The sequence below is a fragment of the Streptopelia decaocto genome, assembly GCF_964273445.1.
Source record: "Streptopelia decaocto genome assembly, chromosome: 17".
NCBI classification, from domain to species: Eukaryota; Metazoa; Chordata; class Aves; order Columbiformes; family Columbidae; genus Streptopelia; species Streptopelia decaocto.
The window spans coordinates 3,672,645-3,695,763 of NC_138672.1; the positions used below are offsets into that span (position 1 = coordinate 3,672,645).

The following is a 23,119-nucleotide window of genomic DNA, read 5'->3' on the forward strand; positions in this document are numbered from 1 at the left end:
CCTATCAGGTTCCCAGTTGGCCTCACAGAGTAACCAGAATCCCTCTCCACAATGTTCCCTGTCAAAGGATGTATTTACCTCTGGGGCTGTCCATCTGTGTCACCAGTCTGACCAAGACGTGTTTCCTGTTTCTCTTCTTCTTCCTTTGGAATTTTAAGTCTGTGTGGGGCCAAAAGACTGATGAAGGCAGGAAAACCCTATATTGAAAATGCAGTTGTGTGCTATGACCATACCCTGCCCAGCAAAACTTCCATGTACTTGTGTTATTTCTGGTACTGTCTCCAGCTGCAGCTTGTGTAGGAAGACCTGATAGAATCCACTGAATTCACACTTGTCTGTCTGTAATCACCAGCAAAGCTGATTGGTGATGAGAGCTGCAGCCCCTGGAGATGGACCATGTGGGTCTTGGCACATCCACTGGTGACAGCAGCTGGGAAGTCACCTCCCAAAACTGCTTGGGAATGAGAAGGGACAAACATTCCTGTTTATTTTGGGTTTTTTTTCCCCCCTCCATCAGCTGTGTTTGGTCTCACATTAATTCCCCACGCTGTGCACACACATCACTTGCAGCACTGATAAACTCCGCCAACTCGATACCATTTCAGGGTTTATGACTGTTCAGGTCTCTGAGGGCTCAGCCCTGCAGCCTGTCAGGCTTGGTACTATTTTTGGTTCCTGGTGCCGAAGGCTGTTGCACGTTGACATTGCTGAGCTGAGAGTTGCCTGGGAACGTGTTGATGCTGTGACCATGCGGGGAGTTGGGGAAACCCCCGGTGAAATCCCAGGTCCCTACAAATAGCCATGTGTCCTGCAGGACTGCATTCCCTGCCCTCCTCCCCAGCACAGGACTCTTTCCCTTGCAAAACCTTCGGAGGAGGTGGTGGTAGGACTGCTATGTTAGCATCTGAACTGGATCAAAGCAGCTTTCTGCTCAATTGACTTGTTATTTTCCAGAGCAGCAGATCTATATGGTGCGTATATCCCCTGTCAGGCTGCAGCACACCCGAGGCTGTTCATCTGCCCACCAATAAATCTCGCACCTCATCGGCAATGGGATTTAGAGTGAATACGGAGGCTGGATGCCTCCCAAGCGATGGCAGATGCGAGTGCAGATGGTACTGGCAGGATTCCCATTGACAAGTCATCGAGTGGGCTTGTCCAGGCCCTCCCCGTAAAGGGGCTGTGGTGGATCTAGAGTGATCTCATGGGCCTGTCCCTTGCCCCCACCCCTTGCAGGTGGCAGGGTTGTTGCCCACTGCCCAGCGGTGTCAAGGCATGACAAGGAAGGAGAGAACTGGTTAGAGATGGCTTGGAGGTAGAAACTGTGTCTGGATAGAGCCAGATGTCTGCAGGTTTGGGGTTTTTTTGCTAATGGAGGGGAACAAAAAATGTTGTGGTTTTAAACAAATTTTTGTTCAGCTGTTTCTGTAGTTGAATGATTCTTTAGTTAAAGAATGAACCTGGAAAAGGAATGTCTGTTCACCAAGAGAATCAAAAACTCCTTGTGAGACTGAAGTGATGGTGCTGCCAAGTAACCCAGACCAGGATCTCTCACCCAATTCAAACCATCTTGCATGTTCAGAGTGTAGTTCTGAAGGTGGGACTTTGATGTGCTGGGAAAGGTTTATTGCATGATACACAGCTCCTGATGGAGCTCCTGACCTTGTCGCAGCAATGAGCCCTGTGTTGGGTGGAGGGGAGTGCTCCTGTCCTCTGGTCAGGACACAGTAACCTCAGCCCACTCCTTTGTCCAGTTCCTTATTGAAACTAGACAGACTTCAACAAGGAAGCTTGGGAAAGGGCCGAGCAGGGTTTTCTGTACACATCTGATTCAGGACTTGTGTTTTAGGACAATTTGTGTCTCAGGCTTTGCTTTATAGTCCTGAGCATCCTCACTATATAAAGGTACCACCACTGCTGGGGTAGGAATCGCCCTTCATGTGTTTGGGACACTGGCCTTGAAACACCCTCTGTTTCAAAAAATATCACCTGGCTGCCTCTGAAGTTATCTGAATGTTTATTTTGGTCTGAGTTTGCTGAATTTGTGAATTATTTTGATTTCCCCTAATTGCATTCTTTCCTTCCTGAAGGTTTTGTCTATCATGTAATAGGAAAAACAAAGAGAGCAGAGCCCTGTAGTGAAGGTGTCTCAGCTGCTGAGCATCTCTTTTTTCTTCCCCAATGCAGATGAAGTGGACTTGCTGGACAAAATTACTTCCCACGCGCAGGACCTCAGCAATATTTCCTTCAGCTATGATGAAGCCAACTGCAGCATCCTGGAGATCGGGCAGTACGCCACCCTCAACATCCCGACCAGGGAGGCGTTTGGGGACAGGTGGGCTGGGCTGGGGGAATGGTACTCAAAATCATCTCTTGCATGCTTGTTGGCTTGAGGGGTTACTTTAAGACCTTATTCTGTAACAACACAAAGAGAACACATTCACTCTGGTGTTAAGAGCTCAGTGCTTCTTCTTATTCTTCCATCTTTATTGGTTGCAGAATCATAGAATAGTTTGGGTTGAAGGGACCTTCCAAGTTCATCCAGTCCAACCCTGGCCATGAGCAGGGACATCTTCACCAGCTCAGGTTGCTCAGAGCCCCGTCCAGCCTGGCCTGGGATGTCTCCAGGGATGGGGCATCCACCACCTCTCTGGTCATGTGCAGGAAGACACATTGGCACAGTGGTTGACTGACCATTTCCAGGAGGAAGACCTCTCTGCTCCAGTACAGAACTGGAGAGAGCAAGAGAGGCAGCACAGCCGTGTCCATCAGCATTGCTTGATGCCAAGCTCTGTGGAGACCTAGAGCAGGTCAGACCTTTGCTGTACTTGCTAAGGGGCTGTAGCTTGCTGTGGACAAGGATGCTGTGAGAGAGGGCAGCATTGAAGAGCTGCTTGTAACAGGGTCACCATCCAGTCTCAGAGGTGGGCAGGGCAGGCGTCCCATGGAAAGTCATGCACAGCCACACAAGCATGTGCTGAGATTGCACCTGGGATACATTAAGTTTATATGGGGGATGCTAATTTTGCCTTTGCTGCTTCTTTTTGCATCCCTGACCTTAAAACCTGAATGGCTGTTTGGTCTTGGCTTTTCATTTTTTGTCCTCACTGGGTTCATTTGTACTGAGACTTTTTTATGTCCTAAGAGGGCAGCTGGGGGTGATCCAGCAGCTGCTGCAGGACACCATGTGTTGCTTCTTTCTGCCAGGTTTGCGGATGAGCTGAGTGTGCTGATGAAGCTCAGGTACTTGTTGAAGGAGGACACTAGCCTGGTGACCATCCTTAGCCACCGGAGCCACGTGCTCTTCCAGATCAGGATTAACCCCTACGCCTTGGTCTTTGTCACCACCAGAAGGAGACACTATGAGTAAGTTCCAGCTCAGGTGCTTTTTTCTGCCTTTTCATGCTTCCTTTTCTACTCCCAAGTTAAGGTTCCTTACTATGGGCTTTGAGCAGTGCTGCTCTGACACCAACTCAACTGGATCAAGGTTGTGTCCCCGCTCCTGGATGATGATCCCTCAGACCTGGTGCTGTGACTGCACAGGTAGTCACTGCCTAACTCAAGTCTGTCAAAATGATGCAGATCTGGAAAACAGATCAAATAACAAAAAGATTCAAATGCCTGGGGGATAAATCAAGTGGGGAGAGACACAAATACAGGTAATTTTCAGGTGGCCTCAACTGCTTGTAGACATACCTGAATCTATTGAATAGAAATAGCACTCCTATGCTGGAAGAGAAGTGATGGTGCTGACTTGTGACGTGATTTCTCTTGTACTGTCCTTGGCATCTGCACTAAGGATGCATATGTGAGGGACCCTCGGAGCTGGTAAGGGTGAAGCCCAGTCCTGCATAAGGTATGGGACCAAAGTTTCATGTTGTGCCTCTTCCCTTCCCCTCTGGGGCACGCAGGTTCCCAGTTTCCCTTCTCGGCGACGGGCACTGGCACCAAGTTGCTCTCAGCATCTCCTTGGAGAGGCTGGAGCTGCACGTGGACTGTCGGCTGGTGGACAGAGTGAGCTGGTCCAACTACTTCGGGATGGGAGTGAACACTGACGGGCTGATCATCATCGGGGGCCTGATTGAGTCCTTTGAGATCCCCTTTAAGGTGAGAGCTGGGCAGACCTCACAGGGCTGGGTTTGAGGACATGATCTGCTCTAGCTGCATGAAGTGAGGCTGCAGCACCCCTCTGAAGGAGCCCATTGCCTTCTCTTCCTAAAACACACCATTTATTTTCAGAGTTGGGGAGGGTGAGCTTTGCAAAGGCTTTGAATTGTGGAAAGTGCTTGTTTTTGGGTCAGAGCAAGATGCCAGCAGTCACATCAGCTGTAGAGACTTCTAGGTTACAGACTTACACTCATCCTCTCTTGTTGACCATGACTTGTACCATGTCTGTGCAGTCACCATACCAAGTATTTGGTTGGGGAGGTTGTCCCATGCATGTGTTGAAGATAAAATCCCTACTTTGAGGGCTTTACAAGCAAACGGTTCCTGGTGGGGCAGTGTAGATGGCCTTGTTAAAATGCCTGATAAATCCAAGGCTGTCAGGCTTTGTGTTGAAACATCTGATGGTCAGCCTCAAACTGAGGGCATCAAACAAATCTAGCTCTTACAGAAAAAATCCAAGTGGCATTTCTGAGACCAACCTCTGGTTTGTATCATTAATCTGAAGGTCTTCTCCACTCCTCTGTGGTACCTCTCTCCTTGTCCCTGGTTCATAGTGGGCTGCCCACCTGCTCCAGCCTGAGGATGAAGGTTTCAGCTCATTTAGCGAGTTCAGCTGGCAGCTCGGACATGCTCCTCTCTGCTTTTGCTGCTGCTGCGAGGCAGCAGAGGAGCACTGGGTGGACAGAGCCAGCTCAGATGTTCCCCTCAACAGTCGTGTCGTGCAGAAAAGCTGCTTGAGTATCAGTGGAGCCTTGTTGCTAACTAATTATTTCAGTTGCCCTGAGCTTAATGAAGGAAATGTGAAAGCAGCCTAGTGAGGCAGGGAGTCATAGAATCATAGAATGATTTGGGTTGGAAGGGAGCTTAATGCTCATCCAGTCCAGTCGTGCCATGAGCAGGGACATCTTCACCAGCTCAGGTTGCTCAGAGCCCCGTCCAGCCTGGCCTGGGATGTCTCCAGGGATGGTTCATCCACCACCTCTCTGGGCACCCTGGGCCAGGCTCTCACCACCCTCATGGAGAAGAAAAAGCCCTTTTTTAATCAGTTTTGATTCTGACAAGTGCAGAACCTTGGAGGTTTGCCTTATGCAGACAAACAGGCATCTCTATGTATCTACCTGCCTCCCTCCTCTGTTTGCTGGTCTGTGCTGGGAGTCCAATATCGTACTTTGTTTTTCTTTGTTAAATCCTCTCCTGTATAGAATATTTTCTCTTTGTTCTCTCTCCTCATACCCCCTTGTTTTCAGCAGGGCTTTTGCTGCCACTGTGCAGTCCCCAGTGAGCAGCCCTCGCTCAGAGCCGTGGTGTCTGGGTGTGCGAGGGTGACGGAGGAGGTTCAGACCATCTCTGCCCGCAGACGTCCAGCTGTCACCCTGGCGAGGGGTCCCTTTGGGTACCCCCCTGCACTGGGGTTCTGTGCAGGCTGGCCCAGGGAAGGATGCTCTTTTGGGAATAAAGAGTAAGGGCCTGATGCTGCAGTGTGATTAGCACCACTTGAATCCTCACTGTTACTTAATTCAAGAGTAGCTTGCACATTGCTGACTCTTAGCAACGTTCCCAGGATCTTTGCGTCCAGCTCTTGAGGATGGGGAGTAAATGCTGATTGCCTAAACCAGCCTGTTAAGAAGTCCCTGGCTGTGAGAGGCTGGAGACCCTTGCTCAGACCTTTCCTGCTCCTCTGGAGGAAACATGTGATTAAACTGTGGTTTCTGTGTCTCTTCCTCCCCAGGGTGCTCTACAGCAACTGACTTTTGTGATGGGAGACCCAGCAGCCGCCGGCGAGCACTGCCGCAGCTACAATGCAACGTGCATAAACTCCTTCAACCTCAACCGCTCTGGTTACCTGCGGGAGCTTCCACCATCCTGGCCAGAGGTGTGTCTGGGAGCACCTAAGAAATTTGGGAGTTGCTGGTCCAAGCTCTTCTTTTGAATATTAGGAAAAAAATTGTCATGGAAAGGGTTGTCAGGCATTGGAACAGGCTGCCCCGGGCAGTGGTGGAGTCACCATCCCTGGAGGGGTTTAAAAGGCTTTTAGATGAGGTTCTTAGGGACATGGGTTAGTGCTAGAGTTAGGTTATGGATGGACTTGATGATCCTGAGGGTCTCTTCCAATGGAGATGATTCTATGATTCAAATGAAAGGACCAACCCAAGGCATTAATGCAGCCTGGAATCACTTGCATCTGCAGCTGGAGTTGAGATGCAAGGAGGTGATGGTGGCCAGCACATGGGGTGGTTCTTCTTTCAACATCCAAACCCTCCCTTCAAGTCATAGATGGGTTTGGTGCCGTTGAAGAATGAGTTAGAGGGAGAGTTTCTGAGCCAAAGCAAGCCCGGGTGTGTGTATGACTGTATGTGCTCATGTGTTGAACACAGGAAAGTTTTGAGTAGCTGTTGAGTAATGCTGCAGCTGCAGCTTTGCTTCTGGGAAAGGGTGAAAGCAATGGGGAATGGTACAGCAATTTGAAATTCTTGCTCCCTGCCAGCAGGATTGCTGCATTGCACCCTTTGCATTGTCCTTTCAAAGGCTGTTTTGTTTGCTGGAAAGTGGAAGTTTTGTGGATTTTCCTTTTATTACACTGTCCAGCAATTTTTCAAGAAATACATCTGGTCCAAAAAGCCCAGATCACACAATAAATCCCCAAAGACACAAAGCACCCAGGCTTTGTGTTGGAGCTGGAGTTGGACCAGGGAGACACCTCATCTCTCCAGGCCAAGTGTCTGGAAGGGCCTCCGAGCTGCCTGGCAGAGGTTCGGGAATGTCCATGTTTGGCACAAACCTCTCACGTGTCATCCCCTTTTCTGATGGTGTAGTGAGGAACTGGGAAAGGGCCGTGTCATGGGAGGGAACTGGGCGTAGGATGGGGCATCTGCCCTCTCTGGGTCCTGCCCAAAGTTTCTTTCCCCTGGGATCCTGGTGCTGGCAGGTCCAGGCAGCAAAGGGACCGGTGACACCACCCAGTGTCACCACAGTCCTACAGTAATGGCTCCATCCCCCAGCATGAGCTGCATCGGTTTCCATGGTTATTATTTTAAGAGGAGGATTTTAGGAAAAGCCCTGATCATAAGGGATTACCTGGAGCTGGCTTTTGCAGGGAGCAAATGCAGAGAAGGGCAAGTGTGTGGTGCAGAGGAGGGATGAGCAGCTCAGGCTGGTTGTCCGCCTGCTCCAAGAGAGATCAGTGTGTCTGAGCTACCAGAAAACACAACCCATGGTCATCCCCAAGATGCTGCCTGGCATTTCTCTTGCTGACAGCCCTTAGGTACCGTCTGTACCTCTGAGATAAGTTGGATTCGCTCCCTAGAGCTAAGATTTAAAAGATACGGGATGTGTCCTCTGAGCCTGCAAGGTGATGGGCTCCTCTTAATCTGCTCTTAATATCTGTATTATCCTATGCTTTATAGGCCTGGAGCACTCACCTGAGTGATTCCAGTGGTTTACCCAGCAGGGAAATGGTTTTATTTCAAGCATCAGTAAGCTGACTGCAAGTGGGAACCCGCAGCATAATTCTGCCCCACATCACACCAGTTCCCGTCCCTTGTTGGCATTTCTTGAGGCTGATAAGCCTCAGAAACAAAAGAAACCACAAAAACCACCCGAAGACTCGAGAGGTTTAGTGGGAAGCCGTTCCCTCGTGTTGCTATGAATGACTGGTTCTCAGTGTGCATTCCCAGGATGTTTCCCGTGCTGGAGCCAGTAATGAGCACATGCTGAAGTCAACGCAGGTCCTTGGGCAGTGATATTTTTCCTCTTTCTCTCTCCAACTGTTTAGGTGCCAAATGAAACCAATGAAATCCAGGACTCATCTGCTCAGGTACGTCTGTCCTGAATTGTTGCAGGGGGTATGTGCAGTGAACCCCCTCCCCAGGTCTCTCTGGTATGTGTCACTGACTTCATGGCTCCTAGAGAAATTAGTTTCTCTAATGAGCAATCTGTTAAAAAGCTAAAATACCCAGGCAAGGCTACAAGATACAATTTTCTTTATTGCAACATCTCTCCTTAGTAGTTTAACTGAAGTTAACTACCTGAAAGGAGATTGTAGTGAGGAGGTTGTTGGTCTCTTCTCCCAAGTAACAAGCCACAGGATGAGAGGAAACAGCCTCAAGTTGTGCCAGGGAGGTTGAGGTTGTATCTTGAGAGCAATTTCTTCCCAGAAATGGCTGTTGGGCATTGGAACAGGCTGCCCAGAGCAGTGCTGGAGTCACCATCCCTGGAAGGTTGGACAGACGGAGATGAGGTTCTCAGGGACATGGGGCAGTGCCAGGGGTGGGTTAATGGTTGGACTCGATGATCTTGAGTGTGTCTTCCAACCAAAACGATTCTATGTCTTTGAGCAGGTGGAGGCCAGGTTGAGTTTAGGTGACCTTCCTGAGCATTTGCATTGAGCCCAAGAGGGGTGGTGTAGTGCAGGTGATGATAAGATGGATCAGGCCACTGCCTGCAGCTTGGAGGGAAGGAAATGGTGAGGTGGGTGGGGGTGGCAGGTCTCTTGCATGGCACAGGAAAAAGCAGGAGGCTGGATGACTGATGCTTCCACCCATGCGTGGGATGTGAATGTCTGTCTGGGGAAGACCTGCTGCTGGCCGTGGGTGTGATTCTGGGGTTGCGGGGCATCACACTGCCTTGGCTCCCCAGGAGTCCAGTGATGGGAGGGAGGCGTGTGCTCCCAGGTCCCACTGGTGCTCGTGGGGCTGGGGGCTGCCTCCTCCTCCTCCTCAGAGCTGCTCTGGCATCTGGACAATGTGTCTCCAGATCTTCCACATACATCAGGGAAAATGAGCGATTGCTCAGAGTGAGGCAGGCTGCAAGTCCTTTAAGTTTCTGCTTTATTTGCGATTTCCAGCCAAGGTTTGTTTTTCAAGTTGATGCAAACAGACATCCTGAGGGGGAGACCTGCCAGCAAATGTGAACTGAGATTTTTGTGTGACTGAGCAGTAAGGAGTCCTTTCCCATTTCCCCTCGCCCTCCCAGGTGTCACCATTAACTATTTGAGGCTTCTCTCTGTTCTCACGCCTGGTTTAAACTGTCTGGCTACACCTTGCTAACTGCTTCATGCAAACTACTCTTCACATATGGGCAAGAGGCCTTTCGCATCTGCTCCGTACTGGGCGCTCTGGGGTTTAACTGCAATACAGCAGCGGCCAGGCTCCCAGCTCATGGGTCAGGTTTGTAATGCTGATAATGAACCGAGATGGCAAAATCGCTCTTCCTGAGTGTGTCTGAAAGGTGGTCCCTGCCTCCCTGAGATTAGTCTTAAGTCCCGATGGATCCTGTTTAGGATGCGCCCCCATCTGATGCTCATTCGGCAGCTGGTTTTGCTGGCAGTGGTTCTCTCAGCGACTGGTGTCAATTGGCGAGATGTTGCCGTAATAAGAAAAACGGTGAAATTCATGGGTCTACACAAGGGAAGACTAATGATATTGTGGATATGGGACAAGTTTATTTTTTGAGCACTTAATCAGGACCAGAGACGCCTCAGGATCTTTGGCATTTGGATTTATTAAAAGAAAAAAATGCACTACTAACACGTTACAGTTTGAAAATAATGAAGAGCAGATCAGCTCTGCTGCAGGGACAGTCCAAAGCTACATTTTGTAGTTAAGCTTTCTGTGCCTTTGTTCATTTAGAAGTATAATAATTTAGTATACTGATGAATTCCTTAATTGCTAATTAGAGCTAAATAATTATGGAGGGCTAGGGTGATGGTGGGGGAAGACGTAAGTTGATGAAGGCAATAGATTAGATGTTTGATACTGGTGAATTATACCTGAATTGAAGTCTCCTCCTTTTGTGAGTGTTTATTTTTTTGAGAGGCTGATTGTAATTTATGAATGATCTTCAAGCGATGGATGGTATTGAGCCACTGCTGCCTTTTGTCTTCTATTTGTCTGCCTGTACTAAATGTGAGCAAGAGGGCTGAGCTGATGACTAAACTGAATGGCTTTTGCCAAAGCAATTTAATCTGGGCTCCAAAAGCCATTCAACCAAAAGTCAAATAAAGCTTAAACCCTACTGATTTCCAAAATGTCACAGGTTTAATTATCTGGGCAGTTCAAGCTACTTCTGAGATTATTTCTTGATATGAAAATGCAGTGAAAGCTCTCTGAAAATGTGTGGTTTGTCCACGGCATGTCTATTCTTTCATGCTCAGGTTTGTTATTGAGCAAAATTGGTGTTGCAGCCACTCGTTCAGTCTCTATCAATCCTAAAACTGCTGATAGCTCCTTAAATAATTACAGCTCAGTAGTGACCAACACGGTCACTGAGCCCACAAATGCTGCATTTCAGCAGCAGGGGCTGCACGTTCCTCCTCCTTGCCATTGTCTTTGCTCTTCATAACTATAAAAACCCAAGGTAGGTCTCTTATTAATGTCTTAGTGCTTCCGCAAGGATTCAAGATTTTCATCCTGGGCTCTGTTGTTAGAGCTTGGTGAGAGTCTTATTTAGCAGTGTGGCATTTTTCCAGTTAGCAGGTGGCCTGACTCCACGGTGATGGGCTGGGAGGAATAACGGGGCAGATCTTCAGCCCAAAAGGGGAGTTGCGGAGTGAGGCTGATATCGCTGGTTTAGCTTTCTGACGTGTGTCAGCCGGCAGCCAGGGAGCTCCTTGCAAATGAGTTTTCAGAAGCGCTTCCAGGGAGCAGGGGGCCAAATAAACCAGAAGAGCATGTGGGCAAATGCTTGTCTCTGCTGCTGGTTTTGCACGGGCTTAAAGAGGAGGAGCTGCTCCTGTGCGGCACGATTCATGAGTGTGGATTTCAGCTGGGTCCAGTGGAGAATATGGACCAGAATGAGCTTGGACATTACTATGAAATGGATGTCAAAAAAAATTAATTGTGATGTTTTGTTGCTTGCTACCAAGTCTGAGTTTTAACTAAAAATTATTTTGTTGTTGTTGAGGTTTTAGAATATACAATGTACACAGTAAAAATGTTACTGTACAGCATTGGATCATTAGTTTTTGATCCTATCAAGAAACATTCCAGTTGAATAAAGCAAATCACAATGTGGTGCTCTTGATGATTAAGAGCCTTGAAATAGGCTCTACCAAGCCTGACCTAACTGAAAACTACAGCAGCTCGTTACTCCAGTTGTCTGGGCTCCTGTAGAGATGTTTGGAGCTGGGTTTTCACCTTTTTGCTGGTTAGGAAGTCAGTTGAGTTTTTTGGATCATGGTATTGAGCCCTACAAACTGAAAAGCCCTCCAGGAGTCTAAGATCGTTACATCAATGCTGTTATCTTTGTCAACAAACCGCTCTTAATCTCCTCAGCCAAGATACCAAGTTACACGGCAACTCTTTTCAAAACTGTGGCATTAATTGCATTATCTGTGGTTTATTTAATAATGAGCCTCATATCAGTTGCTCTGTTGTTTTGTTTGGGCTCAGCTTTGGGGGAGAGGTCTGTAATTACTCGAGGTCCCCTGTTTGCCTCTTTTTTTGCATATTGGCACAACATAAAGCTTTTTCCCAATCCCCTGGACCTTCTCCAGATTTCTGTGCCAAATAAGAAAAAAATATCAGTGTTTGTGTTTGGCAGAGCTTGCTATTTTAACTCTTTGTAGTTTGAATTATGGGGATGGGATTGAGACACCCCCCCTTCCTCCTTGTCACTTCTGGAATGGAAACTATTTTGTTGTCATCTGGATTTTCCCAAATGTGGACAGAAATGTGGCTCCTCCAGCTCCATCTTCCCTGTGTGCTGCAAGGGGGGATGGCTGGGTCAGAGATTTGTTGCATCCTCCTTGCCCAAGTCAATTGTCTACAAATCACAGACTCTGCATTGCTTGTCACATGCCAAATCTCTTTGTGTTCTGTTTTATGACAGATCATCCATAGTGGCTGCTTTCAATTTGTGCTCATTCCCCACTTCCCGTATCTAATTTCTGGAGGGTTGTAAACCCCCATGCCTTCTGCCTCAACTCTCATGCTTTTGGGCAACTCCTGAGCTGTTTAAAACAGTTCCAAATTTGTCTTTCTCAGCTGGTTCTTCTCTAAATTTGGCCTATTTTAAGGAGCAGCCATGTGTGCTATTGATTTTGGCTTTTTATTCTGTTTACACAGAACCTATATAATTCGGTCGTGATTACTTATGCCGAAGAGACCAGTAACTTTTAGCTTAGAGACCCATTTCCCCTGAGCTCGTCAGATGAGAGTTTCCAGTACAGACCTTTCCCATGCCAGATGTTGAAGTCAAATTAAAATAATGCGTGTCTGCAATGTGTAGAATTCAAGGCTGCAATAAAAATAACATTTAAACCTGGTGTTTCAGGAAAGTGGGGACAGAGCTCAAGCCACCATACTCTTCCTTACCTGATGCCATCTGCCAACTGTGCATTAGATGTCTTATCCATGGGTGACCTTCCTTTGAAGAACTGGCTTTTAAATCTGTGGCTTTGCAGAGTTGTTTTCATGAGGCATCTTTTTAAAGCCGGGTCTCCCTTTTGTCCTCTGCCTGTCAAATGATTTCTGGTTAATGATGCCCATGGGCTTAATCATCCAACCCCGTGGTGCCCGGTGGAGCAGAGAGGTACCGATATCTTTCATTCATTTCCCTCTTTAAGATGCACAGAGTGAAGCACCAAGTTCTCGTACAAGTGGCTGTGGCTGAAACTTTTCAATGCTGTGGTTTCATGTGTTGCAAAATGTGTTTTAAGGAAATTAGTGCTTGGGTCAAAGCTGCCGAAGTTGTTCGTTGAGGGATAAATACAGGTCAGGTTGAAAAGCTGAAGTAGTCTGTGTTTTTTTTTCCACCATTAAAGCTGTATTTCAAGACTGGCTTTAATAAGAAAACTCCCAAAAGCAACAAAAGTGTGATATCAAATCCATACTACTTAAAAAATTATTTTTTAAAAATAAAAACTAAATTCTTATTTCAACTTATAAAGAAATAGTTGTGGTTTTTACCACCTCTGGAGATTGCTGCATAGAGAACAAGTATTCACGTTGCTCCCTTTGAGGAACCTGCTGTCGACAGTGACAGTCACCCAGGTGTCATAGATCTCTGCTCACATTTGTCCTCCTCTTAGGGGCTCGTCTGGGTGTATAAATGAGGAACGGAGCTGTTGAGATTCTCTCCAAAGGGGCTTCTCAGACCTGGCAGGGACCTGCTGTGGTCGTGCTGTCATGGCCGGGCAGGGAGGACCATGGTCATGCTCGGGAGCACCTGCAGGGACTTGGGCTCCAAACCTCAAGCAGATCCTCCTTCTGGCTAAAAGAAGGTGGGGTGGAAGCCTGGCTTGTAGGATGGCAGGTGATGCCAGGGCACGATTGGTTGCATCAGGGACCCAATTTTGTCATGCCTTCAGGCGAACTTTTACAGACACATGTCAGCACCTCCCTGAGGACATCTGCTACTGGTGATGTGTGATGGGGTCAAGGGAGGGGGCTTAGAAACCTCCCCTCTGCTTTCATGAGGGGTTTGATAGGACCCTTGCAGCTTCTCTGCCTGGGACTTTAAGGTATGTCTAGGTATCAGGTGGCTTCTCTTATTTTGGCAGTTTAACAGCAAAAATAATAATTAAAAAAAAAATACTCCTGTGTAACAGCGCATTAAGATCTTTCTTGCTACAGACATTCACATGGCAGCCCATAGAAATCCAGTCTCCATGGCAGCAGCCAGTGCTGCAGATGAGAAAATGTCCTGAAAAACCCTCCAGCATCTCCTGGCCGATGGGGCCTGGGGACCAGGGCAGGTCACTGCTCACCCTGGAGATCCTTCTTGTGCAGTGGATGCCTGGGAAGACGCGTTGCCTTGGGGCTCCTCTTGGAGATGGATGCGCATGGCTGTGTGAGCAGGGAATGGGGAATCATCCAGTGAGGTTTTTCTGGAGGGAGTGTAGCAGAGGGCTACAAAGATGCTGAGGGGTCTGGAGCATCTTTCTTGTAAGGAAAGGCTGAGAGAGCTGGGGCTGTTCAGCTGGAGAAGCTGAGAGGGATCTTATTGATGCCAATAAACGCCTCCAGGTTGGGTGTCAAGAGGATGGATCAGACTCTGTTCAGTGGTGCCCAGTGACAGGGTGAGTGGCAACAGGCATGGACTGAAACACAGGAGGCTCCATCTGAACATGAGGAGAAACTTCTTTACTTTGAGGTGCCAGAGCCTGGCCCAGGCTGCCCAGAGCGGGTGTGGAGTCTCCTTCTCTGGAGACATTCAAACCTGCCTGGACCGACCTATGTGATCTGCTCTGGTGACTCTGCATGAGCAGGGCTTGGACTGTGGGATCTGCAGAATCACCAGTTCTGGCAGTGCAGCTGGTGTTTTTTTTGCTTGCTGTTCATACAAATCCAACTTGGTGCTCCCAAGTGAACATGAGTCTTGGGTCCATGGTGCAACACTGAAGCAGAGCCAAGTAATGGGTTCAATCACCAGAAGACAGGATGGGAAGGATGCTCCGTATCTCCTTGTGTGGCTCTGCTCCCCTTCTGCAACCCCGCAAGGCAAGCGTGGGCCTGCATCTCCCTCTAGTGACTTCTTGCAGACTATCTTTCCACCAGCTGAGTAGCACCAGCACCGCAGAGCCACCAGCACCAAGGAGTCACCAGCCAGGGCTGAGGTCCCACCAGCTCTTCTGGGTGCCATGCCCTGGGTTGTCTGTGCCCCATGGAGCTCAGTGGGAGTGTGGAGCAAGCTCTGAGTGGGGGTGGTGGCTGTGCGGGGCTGATGGAGAGGTGACGGTCCTTCACAGCCACCAAACAACCCAATCCTGGTCTGTGGCTCAGTGTGCAAGCCCAGTCTGAGGCACTTAGACTGGTCCTGGGTATAAAACCAATGTATATTTTAGATGCAGGTAAACTCTTTAAAATTTAACTCTGTCTCCATATTCAGCACTTTCATCTTGAGTGTAGATATTTTTATTGATATTGCCGTTTCTCTCCCTCCATGGTGCCCAGGCTCTGCTGGTGGTTGTGGGGCTGACAGAGCTATTGTGACCTGGGACCATTTATCATGGCAGCTGAAGACAGAACGAGTCCTCTGCAAGCCATTGCCTTAAATTAATTTGCCACAAGCATCCAGGAGGTTCCACTTGTGTTTGCCTTCCCTTCCCAGCCCTCGGAGATCTGCCGGGAGCACCATTGCAGCTGCTCGGCTGGGGATGAGATGTGTGCGGGGGGCTGCAGCTCCTGTGCCGTCCCCCTAAGACCACCAGGAGCCTCAAAATATGTAGAAGCAGCAAAATCAAAGGCTGAAGGAACAGCCTGATCCCTAGTGTAGCTCTATACATTTGCTTTAATGGTTTTAATAATTGCTCTCAAGCTTGGATTTCTATCATTAAGCTTTTCTCCCGATGCTCCTCCAGCATAGAAAATTGGGGGGAGGACCATGGCAGTGGGAGGTTCATGTGAACGTGGTCCATGCGGAGAACTGGCTTGTGTCCCTTGTGAAGGGTGAGTTTGGTTTTGCACGTGGCTGAACTAACATGCCCATCACCAACCAGCTTCCCTGGGGCTCGCAAGCCCTGGGCTGCTCTGTGTCCCCAGGGGCACTTGTGTCCGCAGGAAATTAAGAATCACGAAGTGTGTTTAGCAGAGAGGGAGGAAAAGTGAAAACTTAAAATTTCATTTTTTTTCTTTTTGTCTTTTCAGGACTCCAGACTCACTGATTCAGGTTTGACCCTGGGGCCACCTTGGGCATGGGAGAACACCCAGGAGACCCTCAACTTCCAGCCTGATGGGAGCGACCTCACTTCACCCTCTGCCACCGAGATGCCATCAGCTGAGGAGGAGGAGGACGACAGCCTCTCTATTGAGGATGAAGGGTTTGAGCTGTTGAACTCCACCTATAATAAAATCACCGGCCCTGGCAGGCCAGGGCTCGGCAGAAGCATCCCGCGGGTCACTGGTAGTTCTGGTGAGTCCACAGTCATGGTTTTGTACGTTTCTCCTGTGCACTGTCATGATGTCTGAGTACCTGATGGTGCTTTTATCCACCCAGGACCCTCCATGAAAATGCACAAAGCAGCCAAGAAGGAGCGTGCCTCCGAGCCCTGGGAGGAGAATGTCACCACGGAGAAGCTGAGGGGTGACACGGGCGCCTGGCGGCAGCTCTTGCCCAGCAAACCCGATGATGCCATCACCGACCTGGATGTGCCGACCACCTTCACCAAGGTCTCCACATCAGCGCGTCAGGCAGCCACCCCCAAAGGAGATGTGCTTCAAGGTCCTCTGGGAACGGGGTCCACGGCAGGTGTCCCAGAGCATCCTCTAGTAGCAACCAACCCTGATGTCCCAGGGCTTAGGGATCGTGCTGCCCACCCAGGACAGCCCATCTCACCAGTGGGACACGGGCAGCAGGGTCACGTTAAGCCAGGACCGCCAGGGCTGCCAGGACCACCGGGGCTGCCGGTGAGTGGTGGAGGCGATGGCTGTGGGAGGGAGGGATGGGTGGTGGTATGTCCTCTCCTTCAGGGCGGGTGGTGGGCACCTTACAATGGGAAACTGGGCAGGGAATACTCTGTGTGGGCAACATGTGACTGTGCACCAGCCCGACCCTGCAAGAGGGTTTTGTGATGTCTGTGAAGATGTTTTTAAACTAAAGGAGGGAGATTCAGGCTGGACATGAGGAAGGAATTGTTGGCCCTGAGGGTGGTGAGAGCCTGGCCCATGTTGGCCAGAGAGGTGGTGGATGAACCATCCCTGGAGACATCCCAGGCCAGGCTGGACGGGGCTCTGAGCAACCTGAGCTGGTGCAGATGTCCCTGCTCATGGCAGGGGGGGCACTGGGGGAGCTGGGTAGGGCCCTTCAACCCAAACCATTCTGTGATTCTATGATTCCCTTAACCCCACTGCCCTAGAGATGGTCTCAAGTCATTTAGCCAGTTGTTGGCCTTTATTTCCCTCTGTCCTGCCCAGAGGCGGAGGGCTCAGGGCATCTCCTCCAGCCCCCATCCCCGCAGCAAACCCCAGGAGTCAGCCCACAGCCCCCCCTGGCATCACCGTCCTTTGCTTCTCTACCATAGCAACACCCCAAAACTTGTTGTGGTTCAGAGCAGAGCATTGAATTTGTTGTGAAATATAATGTTTTGATTGTTTTTCAGATTATTCATCCATTGTAGGAGATGAAAAAAAAAAGGAAATATAAAAAAATCGGTAAACTTAGAGTAGACAAATCTTCATTGAGAAGTAACTGAAAAAATGTTTTTACATTTTTTTCCCCATATTTATTTCATCTGCGAAAATTATTTCCCTGGTTTGCTAAATTTTCTTAACAATTCCTCTAGAAAATTACATTTTATTTACCCAGTGCCAGAAGTGACCATGAGCATCTTCTCCTTCCCCCAGGCAGACACCCACACGAAAGGTGTCTGGGATATCCTGAGCTCGGGGCTGCCTGGGGGGGTTCATCTGGGGGCTGCAGGGCAACTTTCCATGCACAATTAATTTTATGGCTGTATTTGAGGGTCCTGGCACTAAATCCGTCATCAATGAGCCAGACTTTGCAGGATACTGGTTAAATTTAGGAACGCCAGCTTCCCTCTCGAGCCGTCTCCTTGCTCTTGCAGCCATTGCCTGCAAAATGTAGAAGAAAATAGCAAAAGGAGCAGATGCTGAAGGATGAAAAAATCCCGGGAGTGAAGGAAACGTCACGGTGTTTGACAGCCCTGCTGTCAGCCAGCGGGAGGGGACCCAGCCAAGAGGGAATTGCTTTTCCCTCCTGTAGAAAGCATTAAGATTGGGGGTTTTCTTGGTTGTGAGCATCCTGGATGGACACGCAGGTACAAACAGCTCCATCACAGCATTAGGAGTTTGGGTTTGTGATGCTGGTGCAAGTGGGTATAGGTTGAAGCTTTGCAGTGGCAGATGAGGTTCTTAGGGATGTGGACTAGTGCCAGGGTTGGGTTAATGGCTGGACTTGATAAGCTTGAGCATCTCTTCCCACCAAAATGATTTTATGAATCTATGATCTAATTTATATCTGCACCCAGGGTGGACATGATGATCCTGTCCCCAGGCACCTTGCAATGGGCACCCAATGCTCACAGGAGAATCCCAGTGATTCCAAACTGGGCACCTTCCTGCAGAACTGGTCTCTCAGCAGCACATATCCAGCTACTTAAAGCAGGGGTGCTGGGGGAATAAACGGGGGGCTGCCTGGCACTGGGAGGGATCTCTGCCCATTCTGGTGCATGTTTTAACATTGAGTACATTGGCAGGAATTGTTTTATTTTACCTCCTTCAGCAGCACCCAAGGTTTGAAAATCAGAGCAGAGCTGTCAGCATCACTTCTGCTGCCTGTGCCGTTCGGCACGAACACGCAGAATCACAGAATGATAGAACAGAAGGGACCTTCAAAGGTCACCTAGTCCATGCTGTACTGGAATCGAGCTCAGAGGGTCCCCAGCCCCTGTGTAAGGGGAACTGAGCAATGAAGCATTTTAGATGATGATGTTCCCCTTGGCAAAGCATCCCTTGGTGCCAAAGCCATTTCTGGACGTGCAGCTTCACCTTTTACCCATCCCATGGGCACAAGGCAGCGAGGTGGGGGCTGCCGAAGTGGCTGTGGGGATGCAGCCATGTCTGTAATTCATGGGGATCGTCTGTTTGCAAGCTCAGAACAAAAGCAGCGGCTGTAACTGATGGCTCAGAGCCGCACCTCTGCGGCAGACAGACGCTGTGCTGCAGCCGGCGTGTTGTCAGTCTCTGCTGACATCTTCCAGGTAGATTTCTTCCATCGAGAAAAGCCAGGATCTCCCAACTGGCTTTGTTTCTGTCAGGACGGATGTTTTGGGAAGCCTTGAAGTGGGGTCACCGCTTGGCCAAATTGTGCACTTTAGACTAGGGACGCGCTAGATCAGATCTCACACAAGTTCAAAGCTGCAGATGTTTGCAACCTTGTCCAAACTACTGTTTGAGCGGGTGGCCGTGATCCAGCTTTATGGGATTTTCTTCCTAACGTGCTGCCTTTCTTCACCGGGTGTCAGGAAATGTGCTCCTGCTCCCTGGCCTTATGGGCTGGGGTGTTTCTGGGATGGATGCTGCAGGATTGCGCCGCTCAGCTGGCTGAGCAGAGCTGCATAAAATGGGGTGCACCCTCCTCCCTGCCTGTATAAAATGGGTTTTTTCTTTGAGACTCAATGCTGCCAGTTTGCTCTGAATCAGCTGTTTTCAGTTCCTGCTTCCCTGGGGCTGGGATGGCACTGGTCACCCACTTCCCTGGGTGGCTGTGGCACTGGTCACCCAGCCACCATGGGATGTCCCCTGGTTTGGGGGAATCCTGCTTTGGGGTCACACAGCCCCCCTCCTTTGCCTTTCAGGGCTGTCCTGGGAGACGTGGACTGGTGGGACCCAAAGGAGACAAAGTGAGTATTGAGGAAAATGTGGGAAGGTATGGGATGTGGTGTAAGTTCTGGGGCAGACACCACAGATGGTTTGGGTTAGTTTGGGTGTTTTTCATCAAGAGGGCAGTGTGAGTTTCTGAAACTGCAGCCTGGTGACACTTTATGTGCATTTGTAAGAGGAAAGAACTCATTTTATGGGGTATTTTAAGCCCAGGCTCAGGACTGAGCGTGGACAAGCTGCTGTCTCTCATCTGAGCCATTTGATGGCTCTGCAGAGGTGACAGAGCTGGGAGATGAAGCAGCTTTAGCTCAGCTCACCTAGAAGAGGGACACCAGCATGTCCCAAAGTCCAGCTCCATGCTGTACCCACCAAGTCATCTTGGAGGGACGTCTGTCCCCCGGCACCGCGTTGCTCAGACCCGCAGCTGCCCGTCCTGCTCCAGAACCCAGCACAGCCCAGTTCCATCTCGGGCCGCATGCAGCATTGCCTCATGTATGGACAGACGCTCGGACATGCTCTGGGTTAAGGGTGGTGCCTCAGTTTCCCCATCAGTAAAACAGCAAGCATGCTCCTAACCACCTTTGCACAGCAGTTTCCATCTTTCCCAAGCTGTAGAGGGGCAAACTCATTGCCTCATGAGTCGTGTAACTTCCGTGTGCGTTATAGCTTCAATACCTGTAGCATTTAGATAGGTCTGGGCATAGGTGTGTACCTGTGAACCTCATTCCTTTTGCTTTCTGTGGTGTCAGGGTTATTTAGATGTTAAGAGCTGTTTTGAACCCAGGAATTGTGAATGTGCCTACACCCAGACTTTGCTCAGACGCTGATTTGAGTCAGAACCTGTGTCCAGCCTGTGCTGGTTGGTTTTAAGGAGCTGCCCTTGTCTTCCTAGGGGTACCCTGGAGCCATGGGGCGGATGGGCCCCCCAGGAGACCCTGGCCCTATGGGCATCCCTGGTGTCCCCACCGTTGTCCTCTGGAGGAACTCCAGAGAGGACTGGCAGACGTTCACGGTGAGTTACAGCACTCGGGGAGTTCTGCTTACACCTCCCCATCAGCTCCCATGCACACACCTCTGTGCTGCTGGGGTGGGAGCTGAGGGGAAGGATTTGTGATGGTTTGTGATTCCTGATCTGCTGGGTGGGAGGACAGAGGTGGAGAGGCAGGTGGGGACAGAGGGAGGATGCCACAGAGAGAGATGCTGCTGTCCTTGGATGACATGGGATCGGTGTGTGCCCTGTTCCAGCTGTGCTCACACAGCTGCCCATCCCTCTGTCCCCTGCCAGATCTTGGGTCCCCATGGTGCACACATGTCCATGACCTCCCAAGGGTTTTTCATGTCCTGCCTCTGTAATGTGGGGGCTGAAGAAGATCCAGACTGTGCAGAAAGCAGTCCCTCTCCTGCTTCGTGCTGCTGATTAAACAGCATTGCCGCTGTTTCCCACCACAAGCCAGTTCTCTGCCATCACCCAGCTGTGTGCCGTGGCTTTAGCTCACAGGGCTTGTGCCCATCAGGCTTCGTGCTGACATATTTTCTGACCCAAGCCTGGCTGCTGTGGGGAGCACAGGAGCAGGGATGGGAGCTGCGGGGAGACAGCAGTGCTGCAGCTGCTATCCTAATTCTAAAATGGTTCTGTGATTCTGAACCACTGGGTTTCTAACTGCTTTGGGCACTTCACTGACCCAGGGCTGGAGGTCCCTGGAGGGGGGATGCTCTCTGTGTTGTGTGTCTGTGATGTCGCTCTGATGGGACTGCAATCTGTCCAGATAATATGAGCTGCTTGAAGCAGAGCTGGGCAGAGCAGCTTGCAAGGGAAGCTGGTGGAACAGGCAGAGTAATGGGCTGGATGCTCTGGCTTTCTAAAAGCTTTAATGACCTTGCGCAGGACATTTGACTTCTGAACTTCAGCTCATTCATTTGTGAAGAGGCGTATAGCACGCTGTGCTCCAGGGCAAATGCCTTTAATGCTGGAAGAACAATACAGTGAGGAGGAGCTCTGCTCTGCCAGGGCAGCACATGCCGAGGAAGATATGATGCTGGCCAGAGGGGACATGGCAGAGAGTGGCTTTATGCCGATTGGGCTTTCAGCTCGTGTTGACCAACGAGTCCTTGGGCCAGACCTGCCCCTTGCAGTTTGTGTTGGAATGGATCAAAGCAGCTGCAAAGGATAAATACCAGATTCCTTCTGGGAAGCTTAGGAGAGCAGATCATTGGGATGTACCTTAGTTGACCTGGTGTGTTCTCCTGTCCTCCTGCTGCTCTTGACCAACGGCTGTGCCGGTGTCAGTGCTCACCAGACCCATTGCAGGTACACAGAGCAAACAGGAACAGGAGACAGTGAGCTGGAAGCGTTGTCCAAAGCAGCCTGCAGTGCCAGAAAGCATCTCCAGGGCAATCACCTTGCTCGCAGGGTGTCTGGGGTGGACATCTGCATAACCAATTCAAAGCACTACAGCATTTCACAGGGCTCCTGATGCTCCTTGCTTTGTACGCTCAGCCAGAATTGCATAATTTTGTTTTCCTGCTTGCATTTGGAAAAGGACCTTAGGCTTCATTCTCCTGCAGGCAGGAACATTCGTACCTATGGATGTCGATACAGCCTGTGATTTCTTTGGTGTGCTACCACCTTTGGGAACGCTGTGGGGAGCGGATGGTGTCGTGTTTGGGGAGCTGGAGGCTGCTGGGGCCCTGGCTGCAGCTCCCAGGGGTTTGTGTGCTGGCGCTTGGCCCCGCGCTTTTGGCAAAGTGCCGATCTGGAGGGGAAGGCAGTGTCTGGTGAGGATGACGTGGGGCACCCGAAAGCCGTGTTGGGCTATTGTGTCTGTGGCCGTATGACCCCGGCAGTGCTGGCGGCGGCGTTTTGCTTGGCAGCGGGATACAGGAGTGCAAAGCTCTAGGCTGGGTTTTGCTAATCTTTGTTGAGATAGCGCAGGGGTGAAAAGCTGAGAGCTGGCTGCTGTGAGGATGGGGGGGCTGGTTCTGCAGCGCACTTCAATGTCCTGGGGGGCTGGAGAAATGCTGTGACTGGGGACAGGGCTGCTCTTGGGACCTGAGGGTTTGTGCTTTGGGGGCTGCAGGTGGGAATTGGGGGCTGCTGGAGTTTGTTATGGACTCAGCCTTTGGGAAGTGCAAGTCAGAGCAGCCACCTCTCAGCCCAGGGGATGTGACATAGTGCGACAGACCGGGACACCAATGGATGTTGGTGACCATCCCTGGAGCAGTTATGGCCATTGAGGTGCTCCATAGCCTCTTTATGCTGAAACAAGCCTTTGATGTTCATGGGAATTGAGCAAAACCAGCCTGAAGCCACTGAGATTCTGCCCCAAGCCCTGTCCTGTGTTTTTACTGGCGACAGGGTGACAGACGTTGGGTTTGCCAAGACGTTGTCTCGGTGTAACTGGAAGGGCTGTCTTGTTCTGGCAGCCTTGACTTTGGAAGTGGTGGAGACCCCGGAGCCTGAGAAGGAGAACAGGAGCTCCTGCTGGGAAAGGAGGGCTGGGAACAGTACAGTGAAAGAAAATATTGCTCCATGCAAAAAAGAGGAAACCTCTAGGGATTTACTGCCTCTGCAATTAATTTCTCGCCTCTCTACTTGGCGCCTGGTGCTCCAAAATAAGAGTTCACATCTCCTGTGGGTTTTTTTTCCCCCTCCTTTTTAAAAGGTTGGATTTTTT

General features: G+C 50.0%; 1 protein-coding gene across 1 annotated transcript in view; it reads left to right on the plus strand.

The window, feature by feature from the left end:
* Nucleotides 1–1,093: 1,093 nt before the first annotated feature.
* LOC309447232 (uncharacterized protein) overlaps nt 1,094–23,119 on the plus strand; it is a gene marked incomplete at its 5' end in the record, with an annotated part of 49,830 nt that continues 27,804 nt past the window's right edge. The window contains 10 exons of the mRNA XM_082067635.1: nt 1,094–1,148; nt 2,188–2,335; nt 3,208–3,366; nt 3,912–4,107; nt 5,897–6,040; nt 7,940–7,981; nt 15,753–16,017; nt 16,102–16,511; nt 19,421–19,465; nt 20,338–20,457. Of these exons, the coding sequence (XP_081923761.1) occupies nt 1,094–1,148; nt 2,188–2,335; nt 3,208–3,366; nt 3,912–4,107; nt 5,897–6,040; nt 7,940–7,981; nt 15,753–16,017; nt 16,102–16,511; nt 19,421–19,465; nt 20,338–20,457 (1,584 nt within the window). The remainder of the gene's footprint in view (nt 1,149–2,187; nt 2,336–3,207; nt 3,367–3,911; nt 4,108–5,896; nt 6,041–7,939; nt 7,982–15,752; nt 16,018–16,101; nt 16,512–19,420; nt 19,466–20,337; nt 20,458–23,119) is intronic.